Source organism: Pongo pygmaeus, chromosome 5 (genome assembly GCF_028885625.2).
Source record: "Pongo pygmaeus isolate AG05252 chromosome 5, NHGRI_mPonPyg2-v2.0_pri, whole genome shotgun sequence".
NCBI classification, from domain to species: Eukaryota; Metazoa; Chordata; class Mammalia; order Primates; family Hominidae; genus Pongo; species Pongo pygmaeus.
In genome coordinates, this window is record NC_072378.2 from 82814977 (window position 1) to 82839421 (window position 24445).

Sequence of the window (24445 nt, forward strand, 5' to 3'; positions counted from 1 at the left end):
TTCTCAGCAAACTATCGCAAGGACAGAAAACCAAACACTGCATGTTCTCACTCATAGGTGAGAATTGAACAGTGAGAACACTTGGACACAGGAAGGGGAACATCACACACCAGGGCCCGTCATGGGATGGGGGGAGTGGGGAGGGATAGCATTAGGGGATATACCTAATGTAAATGACGAGTCAGTGGGTGCAGCACACCAACATGGCACATGTATACATATGTAACAAACCTGCACGTTGTGCACATGTACCCTAGAACTTAAAGTATAATAATAAAAAAAAGTAGGCAAAGGACAACAAATTTCCTCCCTTCCTTCCTTCCTTTTCCTTCCTTCCTTCCTTCTTTCTTTCTTTCTTTCCCCTTCCTTCCTTTCCTCCCTCCCTTCCTCCCTTGTTTTTCTTTTCTTTCTTTCCTTTCTTTCTTTCTTTCTCTCTCTCTCTTTCTTTCTTTTTTGAGATGGAGTTGTGCTCAGTCACCCAGACTAGAGTGCAGTGGCACGATCTTGACTCACTGCAACTTCCGCCTCCTGAGTTCAAGCGATTCTCCTGCCTCAGCCTCCCGAATAGCTGGGATTATAGGCACCACCATCATGCCCGGCTAATTTTTGTATTTTTAATAGACATGGGGTTTCACCATGTTGACCAGGCTGGTCTTGAACTCCTGACCTCTGGTGATCCACCCACCTCGGCCTCCCAAAGTGCTGTGATTACAGGCACGAGCCACCGTGCCTGTAATACTTTTTAAAAGTATTACAACTTTTAAAAATACTTTTTAAAAGAAGCCAACAAATACTTTTTAAAAGAAGATATATATGCGGCCAACAAACATATGAAAAAAGTTCAATATCACTGATCATTAGAGAAATGTAAGTCAAAATCATAATGAGATAACCATCTCACACCAGTCAGAATGGCTATTATTTAAACATCAAAAAACACAGATCCTGGTGTACTTTCAGAGCAAAGGAAACACTTATACACTGCTGGTGGGAGTGTAAATTATTTCATGCTTTGTGGAAAGCAGTGTGCAGATTCCTCATAGAGCTAAAAACATAATTACCATTCGACCCAGCAATCCCATTACTGTGTATGTACCCAAAGGAATATAAATCAATGTACCGTAAAGACACATGCACATGCACGTGTATGTTCACTCCAGCACTATTCAAAATAGCAAAGACATGGAATCAACCTAAATGCCCATCAATAGAAGACTGGATAAAGAAAATGTGGTACATAAGCACCATGAAATACTACGCAGCCATAAAAAGAATGAGATCATGTCCTTTGTAGGAACTTGGATGGAGCTGGAGGCCATTATCCTTAGCAAACTAATGCAAGAACAGAAAACAAATTACCACATGTTCTCACTTATAAGTGGAAGCTAGATAATAAGAACATGTGAACATAAAAAAGGGAACAACAGACACTGCAGCTTACTTAGAGTAGGAGGGTGGGAGGAGGGAGAAGAGCAAAAAAAAATAACTAACGAGTACTATGCTTAGTTCCTGGGTGATAAAATAATCTGTACAACAAATCCCCATCATACAAGGTTACCTATGTAACAAACCTGCACATGTACTCCTGAACTTTAAATTAAAGTTATTAAAAAGAAGTATCACAGTAACAACATGCATTATAAAGGAAGAGAGAAAAGAATGAGGCCCTGACCTCTAATATCTTGATGACTTAATGCTAAGTCAAATAAATAAATATAATTACAATACAGTGTGATACATGCTATTTTGGTGTAGCCATGCTAGGATACTATACAGAAAACTTCTCTAATCCAGTATAGATATTTAACCTGAGTTATGAAAGATAAGCACGAATTAAATAAGCAAAAGCACTGGGGGAAGAAGGAGCAGTTTATACAGAGAAGTGTGACAGAACAATGACATGTGCAGGCAACTAAAACTATTTATTTATACAATGGTGTAAAGGATACACGGAGGGATGGAGGATGGCAAGACAGGAAGGTGAAGTGCATGGGCCAGATCACAAAGGGATGTATATGTAGGTGAAAACAGTCAATAGCGGGGTAAAAGTAAGTTCCTGAATACTTATTAATATGATCCTAAATACAATCAGAAGTTACCGAGATGGTGTAAAGATATAAAATGGTCAAGTTGGGTTATGGTTATAGAAACTGGGTTACGGTTATAGAAATGGATCAAGGACATGATAGAGGAATTGTCTGGATAGATTTAATAATGAATCTGATCTTGAGATAAATGCACAGGACAATAATGGGGTCACAGAAGAGACCCAAGAATAATAAATTATTTCCATATCTGCTTTAGGATACAATCAGATGATACTGATACAGATGTTTCAAAAAAAGAGAGAGTCGAGAACTGGTCTAGTTAATTGGCATAAACGGCTTATGTAAACCCACATCTTATTCTTTGCAAAGTTAATTTGATAGTTGCTTGTATCTATGTACCTTTTTTATTGTGAAAGTAATTTTTACTACAAACTTACTTTGAAGCTAACTGTACAATTAATATGTAGCATAGGGAATAGAATGCAAAGCAAATAAAAACTTTTTGTGAACTTTTTTTCTCTTGAATTATTTACCTTGCCAATTGTCTCTTGACCTCTTTATGAAACAAACTTTGGGTAGCAAGGGAAAGCTAAAGCTTACTGAAGTTTATTAAAGTTGTTTTGTTATGCAAAACAAAATAATTTACAACGTTGAATGAGAAGTTTATTCCTCTGGGTCAAATATATTGTGATGATCAATTTCAACTGACTCATAATGATCACAAGCATGGCTGAATCACTGAATTTTATGAAACAACCAGTCCTGAATGTTGAAACAAAATACGATTTTTTTACCACTTTCATAGAATCCTAAAGTTGGAACACTTTAGAGACATTTAATTCTAATCCATCACTCACATAAAAGTAGAAATCTTTATATCTTCAAGCACAGCTGTCCATGTTCTCAGAGTGATGGAGAGTTCACAAATAATATTAACAGAAACAATAAGGAATAACAACCTCTGAGTAATTTTTATGTGCAAGTACTTTTATATACATTATTTTATTTCGGGACAATTCCAACTATTAAATGCTCCATTTAATATTAAGCCAAATTTGCCAGCCTACACCTTTTAACTAAATTATGGCCCTAGTAATCCTTCCTGAAAAATAAAAATTATAGTTACTATTTATAGCACTTGATAAAAGTAATTTGTTTTATATGTTTTCTCTCAATCATCATAACAACTGTCTGAAGGTACTACTGAAGGTACTATTACTATTTTACCCCAATTTACAGCCAAGAAAATTAAGCCTTGGGGAAGGTAAGTAATTTTTCCAAGGTTACAAATGTAGTAGTTGGTGGAGCTGAGGATTGACTCCAAAGTGCAAGTTTTACTTATCGCATGTACCCGAGATACGGGCTTTGCAAGCTGTCAAAATTAGATTTCTAAACTTCCTGAGCTGAGAGTCAGGCTCCAAACCATGGTAAATTAACTGAATTAAGAAATGTCATTCTATGATGCCTCTGAAGAAATGGACTGCAAACCTGTCCCAGGCAACACCATTCCAACCTGTGCTCAGTAGGATGAGCCTTTCTTTCCATCTAAATTTCGACACATCCCAATCTAACAATATTGGTCAACAAAACTTTAACAGTAGCTTATCTTGTTTTCTATTCACAAATGTGGCATTTTTACCCTGTATATGCAGAATATGATATTATTTTCATGAGGATATGAAAAAAGTGGGTCACCATCTGTGGATACCACAAAGAAAAACACTCTTGAGAATTAATCACTACATCATAGTTAAATCAAAAACATGGCACACTGTGTTAATTCTGGCTTGCTTTATAGTTAGTAAAATAAAAGTAACAGTCAAATCATGGAAAATTGAGTTAGCCAGAATGTGATCATCTTGGCAATAGGAATGATTATTTTGTTCTTACATTTTGATCATGGCAAATTTTACACAAATTTTATTGTAGCTTTAAATAATGAGACTTTGACATATGTCAGCTCAAACAATATTTACTACCAACTTGCATTAAATGTCGTTAGATTACTCTATGTAACATGCTAACTTTAGAACTAACCTCTAATTCCTTGAGGGATAATCTGCTCCTGGGACCTGAGACAATCGGGTATTCATTATTTACCATGTGCCGATGGCTCTCCTTTCCATATAAAAATGATGCTAGTAATTCAATAAAAATAAGACATGTTTAAATGAAATAATTTTCTAGTAATGGTGAAAGATTTCTGCAAAACCACTCACATTGTCTTGTGTGGCCTCCCTTTGAGTATCTCAATTCAGTTCAACAAATATTTATTGTTGATTTACTCTGTGCCAAGCATTGATACAGGAAGGAACTTGTTCATAAAATGAACAAAGTAGATCCTGTCCTTGAGAGCATATCTTCTAGTGGAAGAAACACACAATAAGCATAAACATAATAAATGAATAATGGTAATAAGTGGTATTTAAAGAAAGGAAAAGTAGAGCAACACAAGGGTGATCAGGAGAGCCAGGGTGGGGAGAAGATGGGACAGGTCTCAGTATTACATAGGGTAGTCAGGGTAAACCTCAGAAGAAGGTTAAGATTTGAGCTAATATATGAAAAAGATTAAGTTTTTAACCAAACACATTTCTGGGAGAAGAATATTTCAGACAGGGGGAAAAGCAAGTGAAAATATTCTAAGTTAGGAACATGCCTTGAGAGTTCAATGACAGTACAGGCAGCGTGGAGAATGTGAGTGCAGGAGAGTGAGCACATCATAGAGGTCAGGAAGGGGGCCACATCAGGGCTTGAGGGCCATTATAAGGACTTTGGCTTTCATTAACTGAAATGCACCGACTGTCAATACTAATGTTAGGTCCAGATATGACATTAGTTGCAATTAGGGTTTCAATTTCCTACAGAACCAAAAAAGTACTCTTAATTTCTGACCTTATCCCCAAACCAATTTTCTAAGTTTGCCTCTTTAATTACTCTTTTCCTTTCCGCATCTTTAATCTCTAATAATGAAAATATATGTACTTCATTCTAATATTGTTATAAGATTTCCCCAAACCAACCACATAGATGGTCTTTAAAAAGGAAAAGTAAATTGCTTTCAACATGTTCATACCTGCTTTACCTTTGTCTATAAATACACGTAAGTTAAGGATGGCAAGAAAAAATATTATAAACAAAAGACCTTATTTTAACCTACAAGATATTGCTATTGATAGTGTTTTTTGTTTTGTTTTTAGGTTAATCTATAACTGAGGAAATCACATTGAGTCTTCTTTTTTCATGTTACCAATGAGCGGATGTATCATTCTTATTTTCTAATTTATTATATGTGGGACTATAGATGGAAAACAATAAGAAACACAAGCTTTTAAGAAACTGGGCTTAATCTTGCTAAATTAAAGTTAAGAGAATAAAAAAGGAGAGAGATACAGAAAAGAAACATGGTATACAGATTATTTTGAAATCATAATGATTATCTTTAATAATCTAATTTTCAAATCATAATGATTATCTTTAATAATCTAATAATTTAGCTTTAATAAATTCAGATAAAATATTAAGGGCTTTCTCTATAAAAATCTCAATGTTTACAAATTCCAAGAGAAAAAGATAGGCAACAATGGCTACAACAGGAATTTATTAAAATGTTTCTTTTCTTTAGATAAAAATTACAACCGAAAACATAAATGTATCTATATAATTAAAACTCAAATCTTTAGTTTACTATAGGCAGAGACTCTTTATTTGGAAAACTGTGTCTTTCTCTAGTTTATGTTGGGGAGCTACCTTTACTTCAGATACATGTCACTGTAGCTTCATGAACATTAGACTCAATGCTTAAATAATGCTTTCAACAGCAGTTATTTTATGCCTACTGTAGCGTAAAATATAATATGGGATGGTCAGAAAAAAGCAATCCCTTGAAAATACAGTACTCTTTCTAACACAGCTTATATTCTAGTAAGGAAAATAGGGCTAAATGAAATAATGCATGCAGAAGACTCATGTAACCAGAACAAAAACAGTGTAAAACATTTATATCCATATTAAAGGAATGGTGGAATTAATGCAATTGATTAGAATAAAATGGAATTAGGCACAAAAAGCATCTAAAAGGAAGAGTTGTAAACCATGTTCAGAAAGAAACAGTAAACTTGACTTGCTAAAGTTCTGGCTTCTCCAAGGTTGGACTGGGATACTGACAGGGATGCAAATCAAATATCAAAATACTGAAGTATATATCCACTTTAAATCCATTATGGAACATAAGTGCACAAGTTTTTACACATACATACAAAATGCATACCTTTAGATTTCTAATTCTTTCATGACCCACCATTTTTGTTCACTTGAAAAAAAAGTAGAGAGAATGGTATAAATAGTTGGGATTTTAAGGAAAATATGGCTATAGTTAATTGTGAATCTGATCTCTCTTTGGATGGGAAAATAGAAAAAAATTCTGAGTCAGAAACCTGATTTGAGTCATGTTCCCTAGTAACATGACTGCTGATTTTTCTCACATTGACAGACATTCTTTGCATTTTATTTTTTTCACCTGGTTATTTCACCCTGGGTCCACAGGGAAGAATAGCAGGTGGAATCCCACATAATCATATGCTTTCATTACATTTCTTATGAAAAGCAAAGTAACTCATGCTGATCAAAGTGACAGGTGGAATCTAAAGAGCCTCACAGACTTATAGATAAAATCACGTAAGTTATAAATATATCCCTGTCATCTAAAAAATGATCAGACATAAAAAGGAATGATTAGAACAGGTGGAAAAAGGTAGCACAGAAAGTCAGCCATGAAATTAACTGCAGAAGAAATGGAGAAAGAAGGAGGGCAGTAGAAAAAGACCCTTCCCTGTTGGGAAGCCAAGGATTTAGTGTAGAGTTGGGGGAAACTCTATCTAACTGCAACCCTGAATAAGGGTGAAGAGCACATATTAATTTACATATTTGATGCCTTCTTTAGAAAAGATGATATTACTAATTAAAGAAATAAATTTAGTATATCTGGCCATGATAATTCAGAGGCTATATATCTTGAAATCTGCTATGTGACCCTCAAGGACTACTACCAACTTGATAGCATCTCTGACTAGTCTGGTCTGTTTCAAGCACACGGCCAAGACTTTTGTTCAACACTACTCAGCAAGAAAAGCATAATTTTATGAAAACCCCATTATCACACCTGGCAGCAAATGGCAGATGATATGGCTTCAGACTAAGATTATTTCTCTTAAACTTTATGTGACAGATCACAGAACAATTTGTGATGGCAGCCAAGGTTGAAGGAGGGTGTAGTATAATAACCATGTTTGTGGCCATTCCTAGTGCTTCCCAGTAACTTTTAATTTTTGTCATTTAAAATAAAAAAGAACAAAATTTTTAAATACAGTCTTGTTGAATATCAGCTATTTATTCCATTTAAAAAATTTAATATTAGTTCTTTAAAGCTTACTTGAGGTAAAGCTTTTGTTCTCATTTAGTTAATAATCATTAATGAAATTCTAATATAGAGGATTTTAGGCAGTAAAGCTGATGCTGCCTCTACATTTCTATTAATTTTCAGGGGCAACTGATTCTGTAAAAAAAAAAAAAGGGTACTATGAGAAGTACAACAACAAAAACAAACACACATGTTTAAGAGCTTTAATATTTCCTGAAATTAAATCACATGAAAAGAAATTCTAATAAGTTCTTCCATTCATACTTTTCATTTTAAGCTATATAAACAAAACAAATCAAATTCTATCACATATAGTACTTATCACATACTAGATAACTTTTTAGAAACTAGGGATATGGCAGTGGAGGAAAAAGAAAACTCCTGCTTTCATAGAACTTAACAGTATATGAAAAGAGGCAGAACATAAATAATTCAATATCAAATATGTCAGATATTTATAAATGTATGAAAAGAGGAAAGTGGGCTGATGGTAAAATTTTACATAGGTTGGTGAAAGAAGGCCTTATTGAGAAAGGGATATCTGAGGAAATGTTAAAGGAGGTGAGAGAGCTAGTCATGTGGAAAACTGGGCAGAGGCAGGTATGGTCAGGATGTCAAGTAGACAGAAAGACAAGCTTTGACCTAGTTTGAATTAGAAAAATAGCAAACAGGCCACAACAAAGTGGGCAAGGGGGGAAACTAGGAGGAGATAATGTGAGAAAGGTAACAGGGAGCCAGAAGTCTCAGGGCCTTTTACGCTATTGCAAGAATTTGTTTTTATTCTGAATAAAATGATAAGCTTTCCTGGGGTTTTGAGCAGAGAAATCACCTCAGAATCATCACAGCTTTTGTGTTGAGGACAGACTAAAGGGCAATAAATGAGGAAGCAGTGAAACAGAATTTTCAGGCTAAAGGGCAATAAAGGAGGAGCAGAATTTCATTAACAGTTAAAAAATTATTACAATAATCCAGGGAAAAGTGGTTCAGATAAGACAAGTAATGATACTGGCAATGAGAAAAGGTTAGATTCTGGATACATTCTGAAGTTAAAGCTACTAAGTTTTGCAGGTGGCCTGGGTACAAAGTGGTAATTCCAACATTTTTAGTCACAGGAAGAGAAAGAATGGGGTTGTCATTTACTGAGATGGGAAAGGCTGCAACAGGAGCAGGGCTGGGGGTGACTGGGAGATTGGGAGTCCAAGTCTGGACATGTTACATATGCTACGTCTATTACAGATCTAAGCAGAAATGTCAAGTAGGAGTTTTACCACATGATTCTGAAGTTCAGAGAAGAGGTACAGGTTAGAGATAAAGATTTGGGAGTCACAAATATAAAGATGTATGACTTGATGAGATTACCAAGGAAGTGGAGATTAATAGCAAAAAGAAGTTTCAAGCTTCAAGCCCCGAAGCATTCTAATGTATACAGGTGGCAGGGAGTGGGGAAGATGAAAAGGAATAAGCTCAGGAAAACTACGAAGGAACAATCAGTGAGGTAGGAGGAAAGCAAGGGGAGTGTACTATCCTGGAAGCAAAGAGAAGAAATTCTGTATGTTGGGCTTCAAATTTTTCCTTTACCTATATTCTTATTTTAAAGTATTTTCTTAACCTATATACTCAGATGTAGAATTACTAGGCCCAATTGATAAATTTGTTGAACACGCCAGTACTAGGAAATGGATTTGTGCTACTCCACTGGAGATGCTAATTAATATCCAAGCTAATTAATCAATACTTTCTGAATTCAGTAATTATGCTGAATATCATGATACGCCCCTCGGATCCCCCACTGTTGTCCTGGGGGTTGCCTCAGCTGCAAAGAGTCCTTTCACCACAGACCATGACCTATGCTCTTCCCCAGAGTGACCCACATCCAGTGACTAATTGATGCAGGAATATAAAGCCTTGACCATCTCAGCCCAACTGTTAACAACTCTGAAAAGCCACTGTAGCTTCAGAGTTCCCCACGGGATCAGGGAAAGCTGTCATTGTGCCTGCAGGCAGCTCAACTTCTCCTTCTGCCCATTCCTGCTTCCTTTGTTATTTCTTCCACAGAGTTTAATCTCAAGGGCACTTCTTACGAACCTCTTAAACACTAAACTTCATTTCCGAATGTGCCTCCCAGGTAACCTAATCTTGGAATAGTCTGAGAAAGCTGGTAATAAGACGGGGCTTTGGTGCAGGTTAACTCACTGCCGCAGTGGTAATGAGGACCCCACCACTGGTAGAAGATGGAGCACACGCCCGGTCCAAGGTAGGAGTCCAACTATTAAAACTCACCAGAGGTGAGTTGAGATGTTGGGAAGGGAACATCTTAGCTAGAATGATATTTCAGATGTTTGAGAAATATGAGAGAAGTAGAGTAACTATAAGGACAATGGGAAAAAAAACACAAAAAGCTCAGAGAAAGGAATTGCCAACAAGAAAGCCAGAGGGCCTCCTTTGTAGATACAAAGATGTTCTCACCTTCTGTAGCTGCTGGGTAGAGAAAGCTTATGTCCAGAAACAGGGCTTAATCATCAGAATATTCAAGCTCCCAAACTCAAGGAAAGCAGATCTGCTAAGTCAGAATCCTAGTTACAAAAGAATGGGAATTTGCCACATGGAATGGGATGTCTGGTTTGATGTCTGCCAAAATCCTGAATCCCCAGATTCCCCCAGAGCTTTCTCATCTCACAAAGTGGCCTTCCCCTTCTTTCTTGGATGATAAGGACAGACATTTCACCCCCATAAATTAGCATGTGCCCCTTAACTACCATCTACCTCTGCCTCCCCTCCAGATCCCTGGGCCAATAACTAAGGTTTTATCACAATATAACCTATCTGGGACATACTAGAGTTGATAAAGGAAGAAAGAGACTTTAACCCAAAGGAGCCACAAGACCGGTATTTGTATTAGCCAGGAGAATACATGTAGAATTAAATTCTGAGGGTGTTTGATTAAAAGGGCTGGAACCTAAGAAAAGGGAGAGCTTACTGATTTGCAGGCACTCTCCTGAGATGCAGGATTTAATATGTGGCAAGAATCCCAGAAGATGGTGCAAACTCATTGCTAGGATGGTTCCTAGAAACATGGACAAATTAATGGCTGATACTAATATGACTGAAATGCCAGGAATGCTGTGGCAGATGGCAGAAGAGGGGATTGCGAGGCTCAGAGAACTGGGCAGTCTGGTATATAGACACATGTAAAAGCCAGAAAATTCATAAGATGAATATATTCCACGGGAAGGCCCAGAAAACACACCATTTCCCAAAGCCATAAAGAATATGCCAATGAGAAGACATCAACATTACTAAAAATTTCAGTGGTGGTTCTCCCCTGAAGGTCAGGAGTGACAGAAGAAAAGGATGATATATAACCAGGCTGACTGATAGCAATGAGGATGCTAAGAGCAGGTGAGAATGCTTAACTATCAGAAGCCAGGTGGACACAATTATCATAAGAGTGGCAAAAGTGGGGTGTGTGTGGCTAACCCACAAAACGTTATTGAGATAATTAATGGAATCTTGCATCCCTAGAGGCAAAACAGAGAGCTAACAAAGCTACTACTCAATATTTACCATCAAAAGAAACCAAAGATGAATGACCACAAAGTTGAGTGTAGCTGCCCCAATGAAGTCACAATCTCTTGCTCAGCTTCCAAACCTGAGTTAATCTTTAGACCCAGAACCCATAAACTGAAGAAGAGGCCTAGTTCCCAGAAGAAAGAACCTTATAACACCATGACAAGAATACAGGGTAATAATCCCCCTAATCTTTATCCACAGGGAACTCAGCCTTTTACCCAAGTAACTATGCACTGGAGAAGGACTATTCAAACATTTGAGAACTAATGAGCACACAGTTGACACTGATACCTGGAGACCTGAAGCATCAAAACACTGTTCCCCTCTCCCTGTTAGAGTAGAGGCATACAGGAGCCAGTAATAAATGGAGACCCAGCCAAGGTCTGGCTCATAATAGGTCCACTGTGACCACAGACCCACCTAGTGGTGATTCCTCAGACCCTAGATGTGTAATCAGAAAAGACAGACTTGGTAAGTGCCACAAGACCCATATCAAATCCTCAGCCTGTGAGTGAAGAGCTCTCATTGTGGAGAAGACCGAGAGGAAGAATTTGAAGCTGCTCTACCCTAAACCTGCCAAGATGGCAAATAAAAAAAACCAACATAGCATTGAAGGAGAAAGGGGGGAGGTTGATGGGCATTGAAGGAGAAAGAGGGGGAGGCTGATGGGCATTGAAGGAGAAAGAGGGGGAGGTTGATGGGCAGAAATTAGTGTCCATGTAAGTATCTAAACAGCATGCAGGGGTGATCCCAACTAAGTTATCCATGGCTATTGGTGGGTCCATGTTGCAGTATAACCTCTGTACTATGTCCTCTCTTCCAAAGAGGTTTATCCCAAGGATACTCCTTTTTTTTTTTTTTTTTTTTTTTTTTTTAGAAAGAGTCTTGCTCTGTTGCCCAGGCTGGAGTGCGGGGTGGTGTGATCTTGGCTAACTGCAACCTCCACCTCCCGGATTCAGGCAATTCTCGTGTCTCAGCCTCCGAGTAGCTGGGATTACAGGCATACACCACCATGCCTGGCTAATGTTTTTGTATTTTTTAGTAGAGACAGGGTTTCGCCATGCTGGCCAGGCTGGTCTCCAAATCCTGGCCTCAAGTGACCTGCTTGCCTCGGCCTCCCAAAGTGCTGGGATTACAGGTGTGAGCCACTGTGCCTGGCCCAACTCTATCTCAGAGTCTGATATCTAGGTAACCTGTAACAATCATTTCCCACTTTGAATTTAAGTTATGTTTCTTTTTAAAATAATCTTGGGTTTATCTTCACTACAACTTCCTAATTTAATTGGGTAGTGTTAGGTTTCACAGCTAGATCATTTTCCTGAAACAATGTTATGACAGAAAGTATTTTTTTAGTCTTTGGCATTTTTCTCTGGAAGTACAACCCCTGATTCATAGGTGCTATCTACATTTAAAATTATTGTTGACACTTGTCAATCCCTGTTTCCTTACAAAGAACTTAGGTAATGCCTCAATTCCACATTTAAAAAAAAACAAACAAACAGTTTTTTTGATTCTGGATTGACACAAAATGTTCAAAATTCGCTCATATCTCATTTTTTCCCAAAAGCTTTTCATTGGTTCCCAATAATAAAATCTCCTTCTCCCCTTATTTCATCAGCACTTAAGTGCACCTAACTTGTTAGCAGCGTCTCTGTTTGTTAAAGTTGTCTTATTTAGATAGACTTTATTCCAGACTGCATTTACTTTCCTTTTATATAGCCTTACAGTATTATCTATACAATCTCTTGATTAATGTTGCTGCTGAGGAAGTTGGATAATTTCAAAACCTTACATGAGCGTTTCACAAGATAAGGCACTTTAAATATGAAAAACTATTAGAAATTAACTGTATTATGTGATCTCAAACAAACTGCAGAGTTTCTCAACTATTTCTATAAATAAGTATAGTTTAATGAAATAGGTCAAATAATTACAATAAATAAATCAAGCATGTGGTTCTAAAATGTAGTCCATACTAATTGGCAAATGTACCCAGCATTAAAACCTTGAGTAATGAGAGGTTCAATGTATTCTAAATGTTGTGCAAGCTGATGAAAGCACTTTCTGCTGTTGGATAAAACTTCTTAAAAATAAACATTATAATAAAAAGAAACCAGAAGTGCATCTCTAGTTACAGTTAATTCTAGTGATGACTTTATTTCTAAGAAAAACCAAGGCAACATGTGTTTTTAAATAGTATGTGGTTTCCGTGGCTACACAGTAACCAAGGGATGACTGTCAGTGTGATAAAATTCTCTTAGAATATATTACTAAATTATGGTAGGAGTCTCTTTTCTGAAAAAAAAATGGAAAAATTTACAATAGCATCTGGCCCACAATCAAATGCTAACTTAAAAAGATACAGGTTGAGCATCCCTAATCCAAAAATCCAAAATCCAAAATGCTCCAAAATCTGAAACGTTTTGAGCGCTGATATGATGCCACAAGTTACCCTGAACACATTATTTTTTTCATTGCATTAATGGTATATTATGTTAAGGATTTATGCATGATAAGTGCAAAAAAAATGATTGCTTATTGGTAGCATACAAAATTCAGAATCAGGGATAATGGTGATGCCAGACAACCATACATTGTCCACACGGGTAGCTAAGACAGTGACATCTTTGCCTCTGATGGTTCGATGTAAATAAACTTTGTTTTACACACAAAATTATTTAAACTTTTGCATAAAATTACCTTTAGGCTATGTGTATATGACTTAGATGAAACATAAATAAATTTCATGTGTAGATATGGGTACCATCTCATTATATATATGCAAATATTTCAAAATCTGCAAAAACACTAATGGTCTTGGGTGATTTGGATAAGAGACTCTCAACCTATATAGCACTGCATTTTAATCAAATATTATAGATTTAATCAGAGATGCGTGGATCACGATGGAATGCCCTGTTCTTGCTCTGTTCTGGTCCCCTGTGGACTCTACCAACTCATGCTCGGTCCCCACCTCTTTTTCTGCTTTTCCTTTGTGGCTGGTGGTTGACCATAAGAGAGTCAAATACCAGCCACAAAGATGACTGAAGATCAGATTTTATCATCAACCAGAAAGTACAGATTGTCAATAAATGTAAAAAGGTTTGCAGGTAATTTAGTCACTGGTCACTGCCTCCTTTACCATAACCATGCATTTCAACAGCCACAGGTTCTAAAGATTCTTGTAAAAAAAAAAAGTATATTCAGGGACAGCAACAGAAATAATCTTTTCTAGATAGACACAGGATATTATCATTTGTCCATTAACGGTTATGAGGAAATAGATAGGATATATGCATTTTTCATTCAAATTACTTCTAATTATTAAACCATATTGCATAAATCTTGGATTTTTTAATAGTCTGTTATGTTATTGTTACCAACTAAAATATAGGTAAAATAAAGATACGTACTTGGAAGAAACTGCCTCCATGAATTCGTCCAAAAAATCATCATATTCAGAACCTCTTACTCTTCTCTGCCGTAGTCCAATGTAGAGTGGATCTTTAAGTAACTCCTATTAAAAAAAGTTACCATAAAAATAGAAATAACTATAACCAAATCATTTATTGAGCCTCAGTTTCTTCATCTGCATAAAAGGGATAAAAATAGAAATAAAATCTTACCACACTGATTCAGAATTAACCTACAGGGTAATTACTTAATGTTACATGGAATATACCTGTAGTATTTATACACCAAATAAGAAAAATAATTCCCGGTCAGGAGCAGTGGCTCACGCCTGTAATCCCAACACTTTGGGAGGCTGAGGCAGGCGGATCACGAGGTCAGGAGATCAAGACCATCCTGGGTAACACAGTGAAACATGTCTCCCCAAAAATACAAAAAATAGCTGGGTGTGGTGGTGCACATCTGTAGTCTCAGCTATTTGGGAGCGTGAAGTAGAAGAATCACTTGAACCTGGGAGGTGGAGGTTGCAGTGAGCCGAGATCGCGTCACTGCACTCCAGCCTGGGCAACAAAAGGAGACTCTGTTGCAATAAAAATAAATGAATAAATAAGAAAGAAAAATAATTCCTAAATGTTAAAAACATTCTAGATTATTCTGAGGAAAAGAAAAAAAATAAAATATTTCATTTGTGTTAGAAAAGTCCAATTCAGATTTTACAGACAAAGGTAATCACACAGAGAAATAACATTTAGTTTTGAAATATTAGCTTAAGGAATGGAAAGATAGCAATTTCTTTCTTAATTTTCCACTTCCAAAAGCAAAATTATCAAACAACGGTTTTACTTTACCTTTACTATGATAGTTAACAGACTTTAAAGTAAATTTTTTAAGGAACAGCTCCAGTCTACAGCTCCCAGCATGAGCGACGCAGAAGACGGGTGATTTCTGCATTTGCATCTGAAGTACCGGGTTCATCTCACTAGGGAGTGCCAGACAGTGGGCACAGGACAGTAGGTGCAGCGCACTGTGCGCAAGCCGAAGCAGGGCAAGGCATTGCCTCACTCAGGAAGCGCAAGGGGTCAGGGAGTTCCCTTTCCTAGTCAAAGAAAGGGGTGACAGACGGCACCTGGAAAATCGGGTCACTCCCACCCTAATACTGTGCTTTTCCGACGGGCTTAAAAAACAGCGCACCAGGAGATTATATCCCGCACCTGGCTTGGAGGGTCCTATGCCCACGGAGTCTCCCTGATTGCTAGCACAGCAGTCTGAGATCAAACCACAAGGAGGCAGCGAGGCTGGAGGAGGGGTGCCCGCCATTGCCCAGGCTTGCTTAGGTAAACAAAGCAGCCAGGAAGCTCGAACTGGGTGGAGCCCACCACAGCTCAAGGAGGCCTTCCTGCCTCTGTAGGCTCCACCTCTGGGGGTAGGGCACAGACAAACAAAAAGACAGCAGTAACCTCTGCAGGCTTAAATGTCCCTGTCTGACAGCTTTGAAGAGAGCAGTGGTTCTCCCAGCATGCAGCTGGAGATCTGAGAACGGGCAGACTGCCTCCTCAAGTGGGTCCCTGACCCCTGATCCCCGAGCAGCCTAACTGGGAGGCACCCACCAGTAGGGGCAGACTGACACCTCACACGGCTGGGTACTCTTCTGAGACAAAACTTCCAGAGGAACGATCAGACAGCAGCATTCGCGGTTCACGAAAATCCGCTGTTCTGCAGCCACCACTGCTGGTACCCAGGCAAACAACGTCTGGAGTGGACCGCTAGCAAACTCCAACAGACCTGCAGCTGAGGGTCCTGTCTGTTAGAAGGAAAACTAACAAACAGCAAGGACATCCACACCAAAAACCCATCTGTACATCACCATCATCAAAGACCAAAAGTAGATAAAACCACAAAGATGGGGAAAAACAGAGCAGAAAAACTGGAAACTCTAAAAAGGACAGTGCCCCTCCTCCCGCAAAGGAACACATTTCCTCACCAGCAACGGAACAAAGCTGTACGGAGAATGACTTTGACAAGTCAAGAGAAGAAGGCTTCAGACGATCAAACTACTCTGAGCTACAGGAGGAAATTCAAACCAAAGGAAAAGAAGTTGAAAACTTTGAAAAAAATTTAGACAAATGTATAACTAGAATAACCAATACAGAGAAGTGCTTAAAGGAGCTGATGGAGCTGAAAGCCAAGGCTCGAGAACTACATGAAGAATGCAGAAGCCTCAGGAGCTGATGCGTCAACTGGAAGAAAGGGTATCAGTGATGGAAGATGAAATGAATGAAATGAAGCGAGAAGGGAAGTTCAGAGAAAAAACAATAAAAAGAAATGAATAAAGCCTCCAAGAAATATGGGACTATGTGAAAAGACCAAATCTACGTCTGATTGGTGTACCTGAAAGTGACGGGGAGAATGGAACCAAGTTGGAAAACACTCTGCAGGGTATTATCCAGGAGAAATTCCCCAATCTAGCAAGGCAGGCCAACATTCAGATTCAGGAAATACAGAGAACGCCACAAAGATACTCCTCGAGAAGAGCAGCTCCAAGACACATAATTGTCAGATTCAACAAAGTTGAAATGAAGGAAAAAATGTTAAGGGCAGCCAGAGAGAAAGGTCGGGTTACCCACAAAGGGAAGCCCATCAGACTAACAGCGGATCTCTCGGCAGAAACTCTACAAGCCAGAAGACAGTGGGGGCCGATATTCAACATTCTTAAACAAAAGAATTTTCAACCCAGAATTTCACATCCAGCCAAACTAAGCTTCATAAGTGAAGGAGAAATAAAATACTTTACAGACAAGCAAATGCTGAGAGATTGTGTCACCACCAGGCCTGCCCTACAAGAGCTCCTGAAGGAAGCACTAAACATGGAAAGGAACAACCGGTACCACCCACTGCAAAATCATGCCAAATTGTAAAGACCATAGAGGCTAGGAAGAAACTGCATCAACTAACGAGCAAAATAACCAGCTAATATCATAATGACAGGATCAAATTCACACATAACAATATTAACTTTAAATGTAAATGGACTAAATGCTCCAATTAAAAGACACAGACTGGAAAATTGGATAAAGAGTCAAGACCCATCAGTGTGCTCTATTCAGGAAACCCATCTCACGTGCAGAGACACACATAGGCTCAAAATAAAAGGATGGAGGAAGATCTACCAAGCAAATGGAAAACAAAAAAAGGCAGGGGTTGCAATCCTAGTCTCTGATAAAACAAACTTTAAACCAACAAAGATCAAAAGAGACAAAGAAGGTCATTACATAATGGTAAAGGGATCAATTCAACAAGAAGAGCTAACTATCCTAAATATATATGCACCCAATACAGGAGCACCCAGATTCATAAAGCAAGTACTGAGTGGCCTACAAAGAGACTTAGACTCCCACACAATAATAATGGGAGACTTTAACACCCTACTGTCAACATTAGACAGATCAACGAGACAGAAAGTTAACAAGGATACCCAGGAATTGAACTCAGCTCTGCACCAAGCAGACCTAATAGACATCTACAGAACTCTCCACCCCAAATCAACAGAATATACATTTTTCTCAGCACCACACCACACCTATTCCAAAATTGACCACATAGTTGGAAGTAAAGCTCTCCTCAGCAAATGTAAAAGATCAGAAATTATAACAAACTCTCTCAGACCACAGTGCAATCAAACTAGAACTCAGGATTAAGAAACTCACTCAAAAATGCTCAACTACATGGAAACTAAACAACCTGCTCCTCAATGACTACTGGGTACATAACGAAATGAAGGCAGAAATAAAGATGTTCTTTGAAACCAACGAGAACAAAGACAACATACCAGAATCTCTGGGATGCATTCAAAGCAGTGTGTAGAGGGAAATTTATAGCACTAAATGCCCACAAGAGAAAGCAGGAAAGATCCAAAATTGACACCCTAACATCACAATTAAAAGAACTAGAAAAGCAAGAGCAAACACATTCAAAAGCTAGCAGAAGGCAAGAAATAACTAAAATCAGAGCAGAACTGAAGGAAATAGAGACACAAAAAACCCTTCAAAAAATTAATGAATCCAGGAGCTGGTTTTTTGAAAGGATCAACAAAATTGATAGACTGCTAGCAAGACTAATAAAGAAGAAAAGAGAGAAGAATCAAATAGATGCAATAAAAAATGATAAAGGGGATATCACCACCAATCCCACAGAAATACAAACTACCATCAGAGAATACTACAAACACCTCTATGCAAATAAACTAGAAAATCTAGAAGAAATGGATAAATTCCTTGACACATACACCCTCCCAAGACTAAACCAGGAAGAAGTTGAATCTCTGAATAGACCAATAACAGGCTCTGAAATTGGGGCAATAATCAATATCTTACCAACCAAAAAGAGTCCAGGACCAGATGGATTCACAGCCAAATTCTACCAGAGGTACAAGGAGGAACTGGTACCATTCCTTCTGAAACTATTCCAATCAATAGAAAAAGAGGGAATCCTCTCTAACTCATTTTAGGAGGCCAGCATCATCCTGATACCAAAGCCTGGTAGAGACACAACCAAAAAAGAGAATTTTAGACCAATATCCTTGATGAACATGGATGCAAAAATCCTCAATAAAATACTGGCAAACCAAATCCAGCAGCACATCAAAAAGCTTATCCACCATGATCAAGTGGGCTTCATCCCTGGGATGCAAGGCTGGTTCAATACACACAAATCAATAAATGTAATCCAGCATATAAACAGAACCAAAGACAAAAACCACATGATTATCTCAATAGATGCAGAAAAAGCCTTTGACAAAATTCAACAATACTTCATGCTAAAAACACTCAATAAATTAGGTATTGATGGGACATATCTCAAAATAATAAGAGCTATCTATGACAAACCCACAGCCAATATCATACTGAATGGGCAAAAACTGGAAGCATTCCCTTTGAAAACTGGCACAAGACAGGGATGCCCTCTCTCACCACTCCTATTCAACATAGTGTTGGAAGTTCTGGCCAGGGCAATTAGACAGGAGAAGGAAATAAAGGCTATTCAATTAGGAAAAGAGGAAATGAAATTGTCCCTGTTTGCAGATGACATGATTGTATATCTAGAAAACCCCATTGTCTCAGTCCAAAATCTCCTTAAGCTGATAAGCAACTTCAGCAAAGTCTCAGGATACAAAATCAATGTACAAAAATCACAAGCATTCTTATGCACCAATTACAGACAAACAGAGAGCCAAATCATGAGTGAACTCAATTGCTTCAAAGAGAATAAAATACCTAGGAATCCAACTTACAAGGGATGTGAAGGACCTCTTCAAGGAGAACTACAAACCACTGCTCAATGAAATAAAAGAGGACACAAACAAATGGAAGAACATTCCATGCTCATGGATAGGAAGAATCAATATCATGAAAATGGCCATACTGCCCAAGGTAATTTACAGATTCAATGCCGTCCCCATCAAGCTACCAATGACTTTCTTCACAGAATTGGAAAAACCTACTTTAAAATTCATATGGAACGAAAAAATAGCCCCCATTGCCATGTCAATCCTAAGCCAAAAGAACAAAGCTGGAGGCATCATGCTACCTGACTTCAAACTATACTACAAGGCTACAGTAACCAAAACAGCATGGTACTGGTACTAAAACAGATATATAGATCAATAGAACAGAACAGAGCCCTCAGAAATAATGCCGCATATCTACAACTATCTGATCTTTGACAAACCTGACAAAAACAAGAAATGGGGAAAGGATTCCCTATTTAATAAATGGTGCTGGGAAAACTGGCTAGCCATATGTAGAAAACTGAAACTGGATCCCTTTCTTACGCCTTATACAAAAATTAATTCCAGATGGATTAAAGACTTGAACGTTAGATCTAAAACCATAAAAACCCTAGAAGAAAACGTAGGCATTACCATTCAGGACATAGGCATGGGCAAGGACTTCATGTCTAAAACACCAAAAGCAATGGCAACAAAAGCCAAAATTGACAAATGGGATCTAATTAAACTAAAGAGCTAATGCACAGCAAAAGAAACTACCATCAGAGTGAACAGGCAACCTACAAAATGGGAGAAAATTTTAGCAACCTACTCATCTGACAAAGGGCTAATATCCAGAATCTACAATGAATTCAAACAAATTTACAAGAAAAAAAACAAACAACCCCATCAAAAAGTGGGCAAAGGACATGAACAGACACTTCTCAAAAGAAGACATTTATGCAGCCAAAAGACACATGAAAAAATGCTCACCATCACTGGCCATCAGAGAAATGCAAATCAAAACCACAATGAGATAACATCTCACAGCAGTTAGATTGGCAATCATTAAAAAGTCAGGAAACAATAGGTGCTGGAGAGGATGTGGAGAAATAGGAACACTTTTACAATGTTGGTGGGACTGTAAACTAGTTCAACCCTTGTGGAAGTCAGTGTGGGGATTCCTCAGGGATCTAGAACTAGAAATACCATTTGACCCAGCCGTCCCATTACTGGGTATATACCCAAAGGACTATAAATCATGCTGCTATAAAGACACATGCACATGTATGCTTATTGTGGCACTATTCACAATAGCAAAGACTTGGAACCAACCCATATGTCCAACAATGATAGACTGGATTAAGAAAATGTGGCACATATACACCATGGAATACTATGCAGCCATAAAAAATGATGAGTTCATGTCCTTTGTAGGGACATGGATGAAATTGGAAATCATCATTCTCAGTAAACTATCGCAAGGACAAAAAACCAAACACTGCATATTCTCACTCATAGGTGGGAATTGAACAATGAGAACACATGGACACAGGAAGGGGAACATCACACTCTGGGGACTGTTGTGGGGTGAGGGGAGAGGGGAGGGATAGCTTTAGGAGATATACCTAATGGTAAATGACGAGTTAATGGGTACAGCACACCAGCATGGCACATGTATACATATGTAACTAACCTGCACATTGTGCACATGTACCCTAAAACTTAAAGTATAATAATAATAAAATGAAATAAAATAAAAATTAAAAAAAATAAATTTTTTAGCCTTTACTAGTGTTTTCTTAAATTTTTTAACTTTACATAGTTTAAGTTGTTTCTTAAACTGATATATCTGAGAATGTTGCCCCGTGTAAGTTTTGGTATATATAATATATAATATCACTTTTATTAAATCAGTTTTGAAATTGATATATAATTTAAATACAGTATAACATACCCATTCATAACAAAAGCTCTCAGTAAACTAGAAGCAGAAAGGAACTTCCTTAACGCAATAAAGGACATCTATGAAAAACCCACAGCTAATAGCATATTTAGCATTGAAAGACTGAGTGCTCTTCACTTACAATAGGGAACAAGACAAGAATATTTACCTTCATCACTTCTACTCTACACTATACTGGAGACCCTAGCTATTACAATAAGGCAAGAAAAAGAAAGAAATACAGATTGAAAAAAAAAGAAGCAAAACTTTTTTATTTGTACACATATAATTGTGTACATAGAAAATACTAAGAAATCTACCAAAAAAAATCCCAGTAGAAAAAAATACATGAATTTAACACAATCACAGGTTATAAAGTAAATATACACAAATCAATTGTACCTCTATACACTTGCAATGGACAGTTAAAAATGAAATAAAATATACAACTCCATTTATAATACCAGCCCAAAATGCAAAATTCATAGGGACATATTTAAGAAAATATGTGTAAGACCTGCACACTGGAAACTACAAAATATTGCTGAAAGAAACTCAAAAAAACTTAAATTGGGAATGACCTGCAAAAAATAAAAATAAAAAGAAAAGACCAAAGTGACACCTTCAGTAACCTAGAATAGAGAAAATTGAAATAATGAATTTGTGAATCTGGCTAATAAGATTTCCAGGCAGAATGCTGACTTGGCTTCTCATGGCTATATAATAAAGTCTCAAACAGAGAAGAGGTAGAGAAGAAAATGTTCAGTTTGTGAGCAAAATTGAAGGAATATATAGGACACAGGACTTGCTGGTAAAAGATGTGCATAGTAAAATAAGGTCTTCAAAGATCAAATTAAGTGTGTGGTTTTAATAACTTTTTAAGAAATCTCTGAATGATTTAAAGTGAAGACTAATAGATCACCTTGACTAGACAAAAGGAACTGGTCCCGCAGCACTCTGACATGCCAGCCAACATAGGAAGGAGGCCTATTTTGAAAGAATTGTGAATGGAGCCTCTGTCAAATTGAGTAGACTATAATCCGATACAGAGAAGACCTAAAGAGTTTTTAAGGGTATGGTACTATCTTGGATTATTAAGATAGAGATACTTCAAATGAAAATAATTCTCTGGGTCCCCAATTTTCTGTAGTCAGGAAGCAGACTGAGAAAGTTATTCAGCTGCTAATACAGATCATTTCTTATGAAAGAGGAAGGATATCTCAGAGGACAGAGCCAAGAACCCAGAAGGCAAAACCAAAAGCCCAAAAAAGAACAATGAACTACAGAACCACCCCAAGGAAACTGAATGGGCCCTATTCAAAGAATATTCCCTTCTCTTCCCCATGTAGGTGGCCTGGCAACATGTGTCCAGTGAGATTTCAGAATTGCTATGTACCATTTAGAGCCATATGATTCCTACTCCTCCAGCTATGAATGAGAATGTTGATGGTGGTTATTCTGTCCCTGCCTCACCATTGTATGTTTGATGTGTGGGAACACAGAAATGAGTTCCACTAAGGAGCAAAACCCAAGAAATCTCATTTGCATCTAGACCAGATTTAGATAACAATATCTTGAACTTTGGACCTGCTGCTATTAGTGGGATGAAACTTTTGAAATCCTAGGATGGTGATGAGCATATTTTGTATGTGGAATGTGACCAATTTCTGAAGAATGAGAACTGATGTGGAGAAAGGCCCAGCTGTGCCAGGCATCCTAGCCTTCCTAGCCATTCCAGTCCAAACTGCCAGCCCACAGAATCATAAACATTAATAAAACAGTAATTGTTTTAAGCCACTGAGATGGTGATGTTAAGAAGGTTAAACCTTCAGATGTTAAGAATAATCTGAAGAGGAGTTTACTTACAGGCAAAAGAAATTACAGCCCAGTTCTTCACACTTGTTGTCCTGTTGTAATTAGTAATGGCACCCTCTGTCATTGTGAAATTGTCTTGGTTTGGCCAATATATCTTACTTATAATGTATTGCATAAGAGGAGTTAAGGATTTCCAGTTAGCTGAAAGTTAACAAGTTATATCATATAAATGTATTTCAGGTGAAATATAAAATCTGAAACCAAGTGCTGCTGTAAAGTGCAGCTGTTCCTTAAGGCATAAAAACTTTAAACAATTACTGGCAGGCTTCTGAGCAGCTGAAGTTGAAGTGCCAATGTGCTACTAATGGCTGCCAGAATTAAAATACTTTCTCCATGTCTAGAATATATTTAGGCTTCTAAAATGTGAATTAGAAAAATAACACAATTGAGAAAAAAATGTTATGTTTCCCCTTCTCTTTTCTCCCTCCTCTCCCATGTTAATAATTAAAGTATATACCATAAAGAAGTCTGACTACAATGTAGTCAATTACAAAGATTTATGAACAATACAGAGATTTTGAAGTAAATCAGAAAGTTAAAAAATTATCAATTCCCAGGTAAGATGACCAAAAAGGAACAGCTCCAGTCTGCAGCTCCCAGCAAGACCAGTGCAGAAGGTGGGTGATTTCTGCATTTCCAATTGAGGTACCCGGTTCATCTCATTGGGACAGGTTAGACAGTGGGTACAGCCCACAGAGGGCAAGGAGAAGCAGGTTGGGGCGTCGCCGCATCCAGGAAGCGCAGGGGGTTGGGGAACTCCCTCCCCTTGCCAAGGGAAGCTGTGAGGGACCCTGCCCTGAGGGACCATGCACTCTGGCTCAGATACAACACTTTTCTTCCACAGTCTTCACAACCCACAGACCAGGAGATTCCCTTGGGTGCTTACACCACAAGCGCCCTGGGTTTCAAGCACAAAA

At 37.8% G+C, this 24445-nt stretch overlaps 1 protein-coding gene across 2 annotated transcripts in view; it reads right to left on the reverse strand.

Moving 5' to 3' along the window:
- Positions 1-24445, reverse strand: part of ME1 (malic enzyme 1) — a 226597-nt gene that overhangs the window by 93504 nt on the left and 108648 nt on the right. For both annotated transcript variants that reach the window (XM_054492838.2, XM_054492839.2), the window contains exon 6: positions 14448-14551. In XM_054492838.2, coding sequence (XP_054348813.1) covers positions 14448-14551 — 104 coding nt within the window. The remainder of the gene's footprint in view (positions 1-14447; positions 14552-24445) is intronic.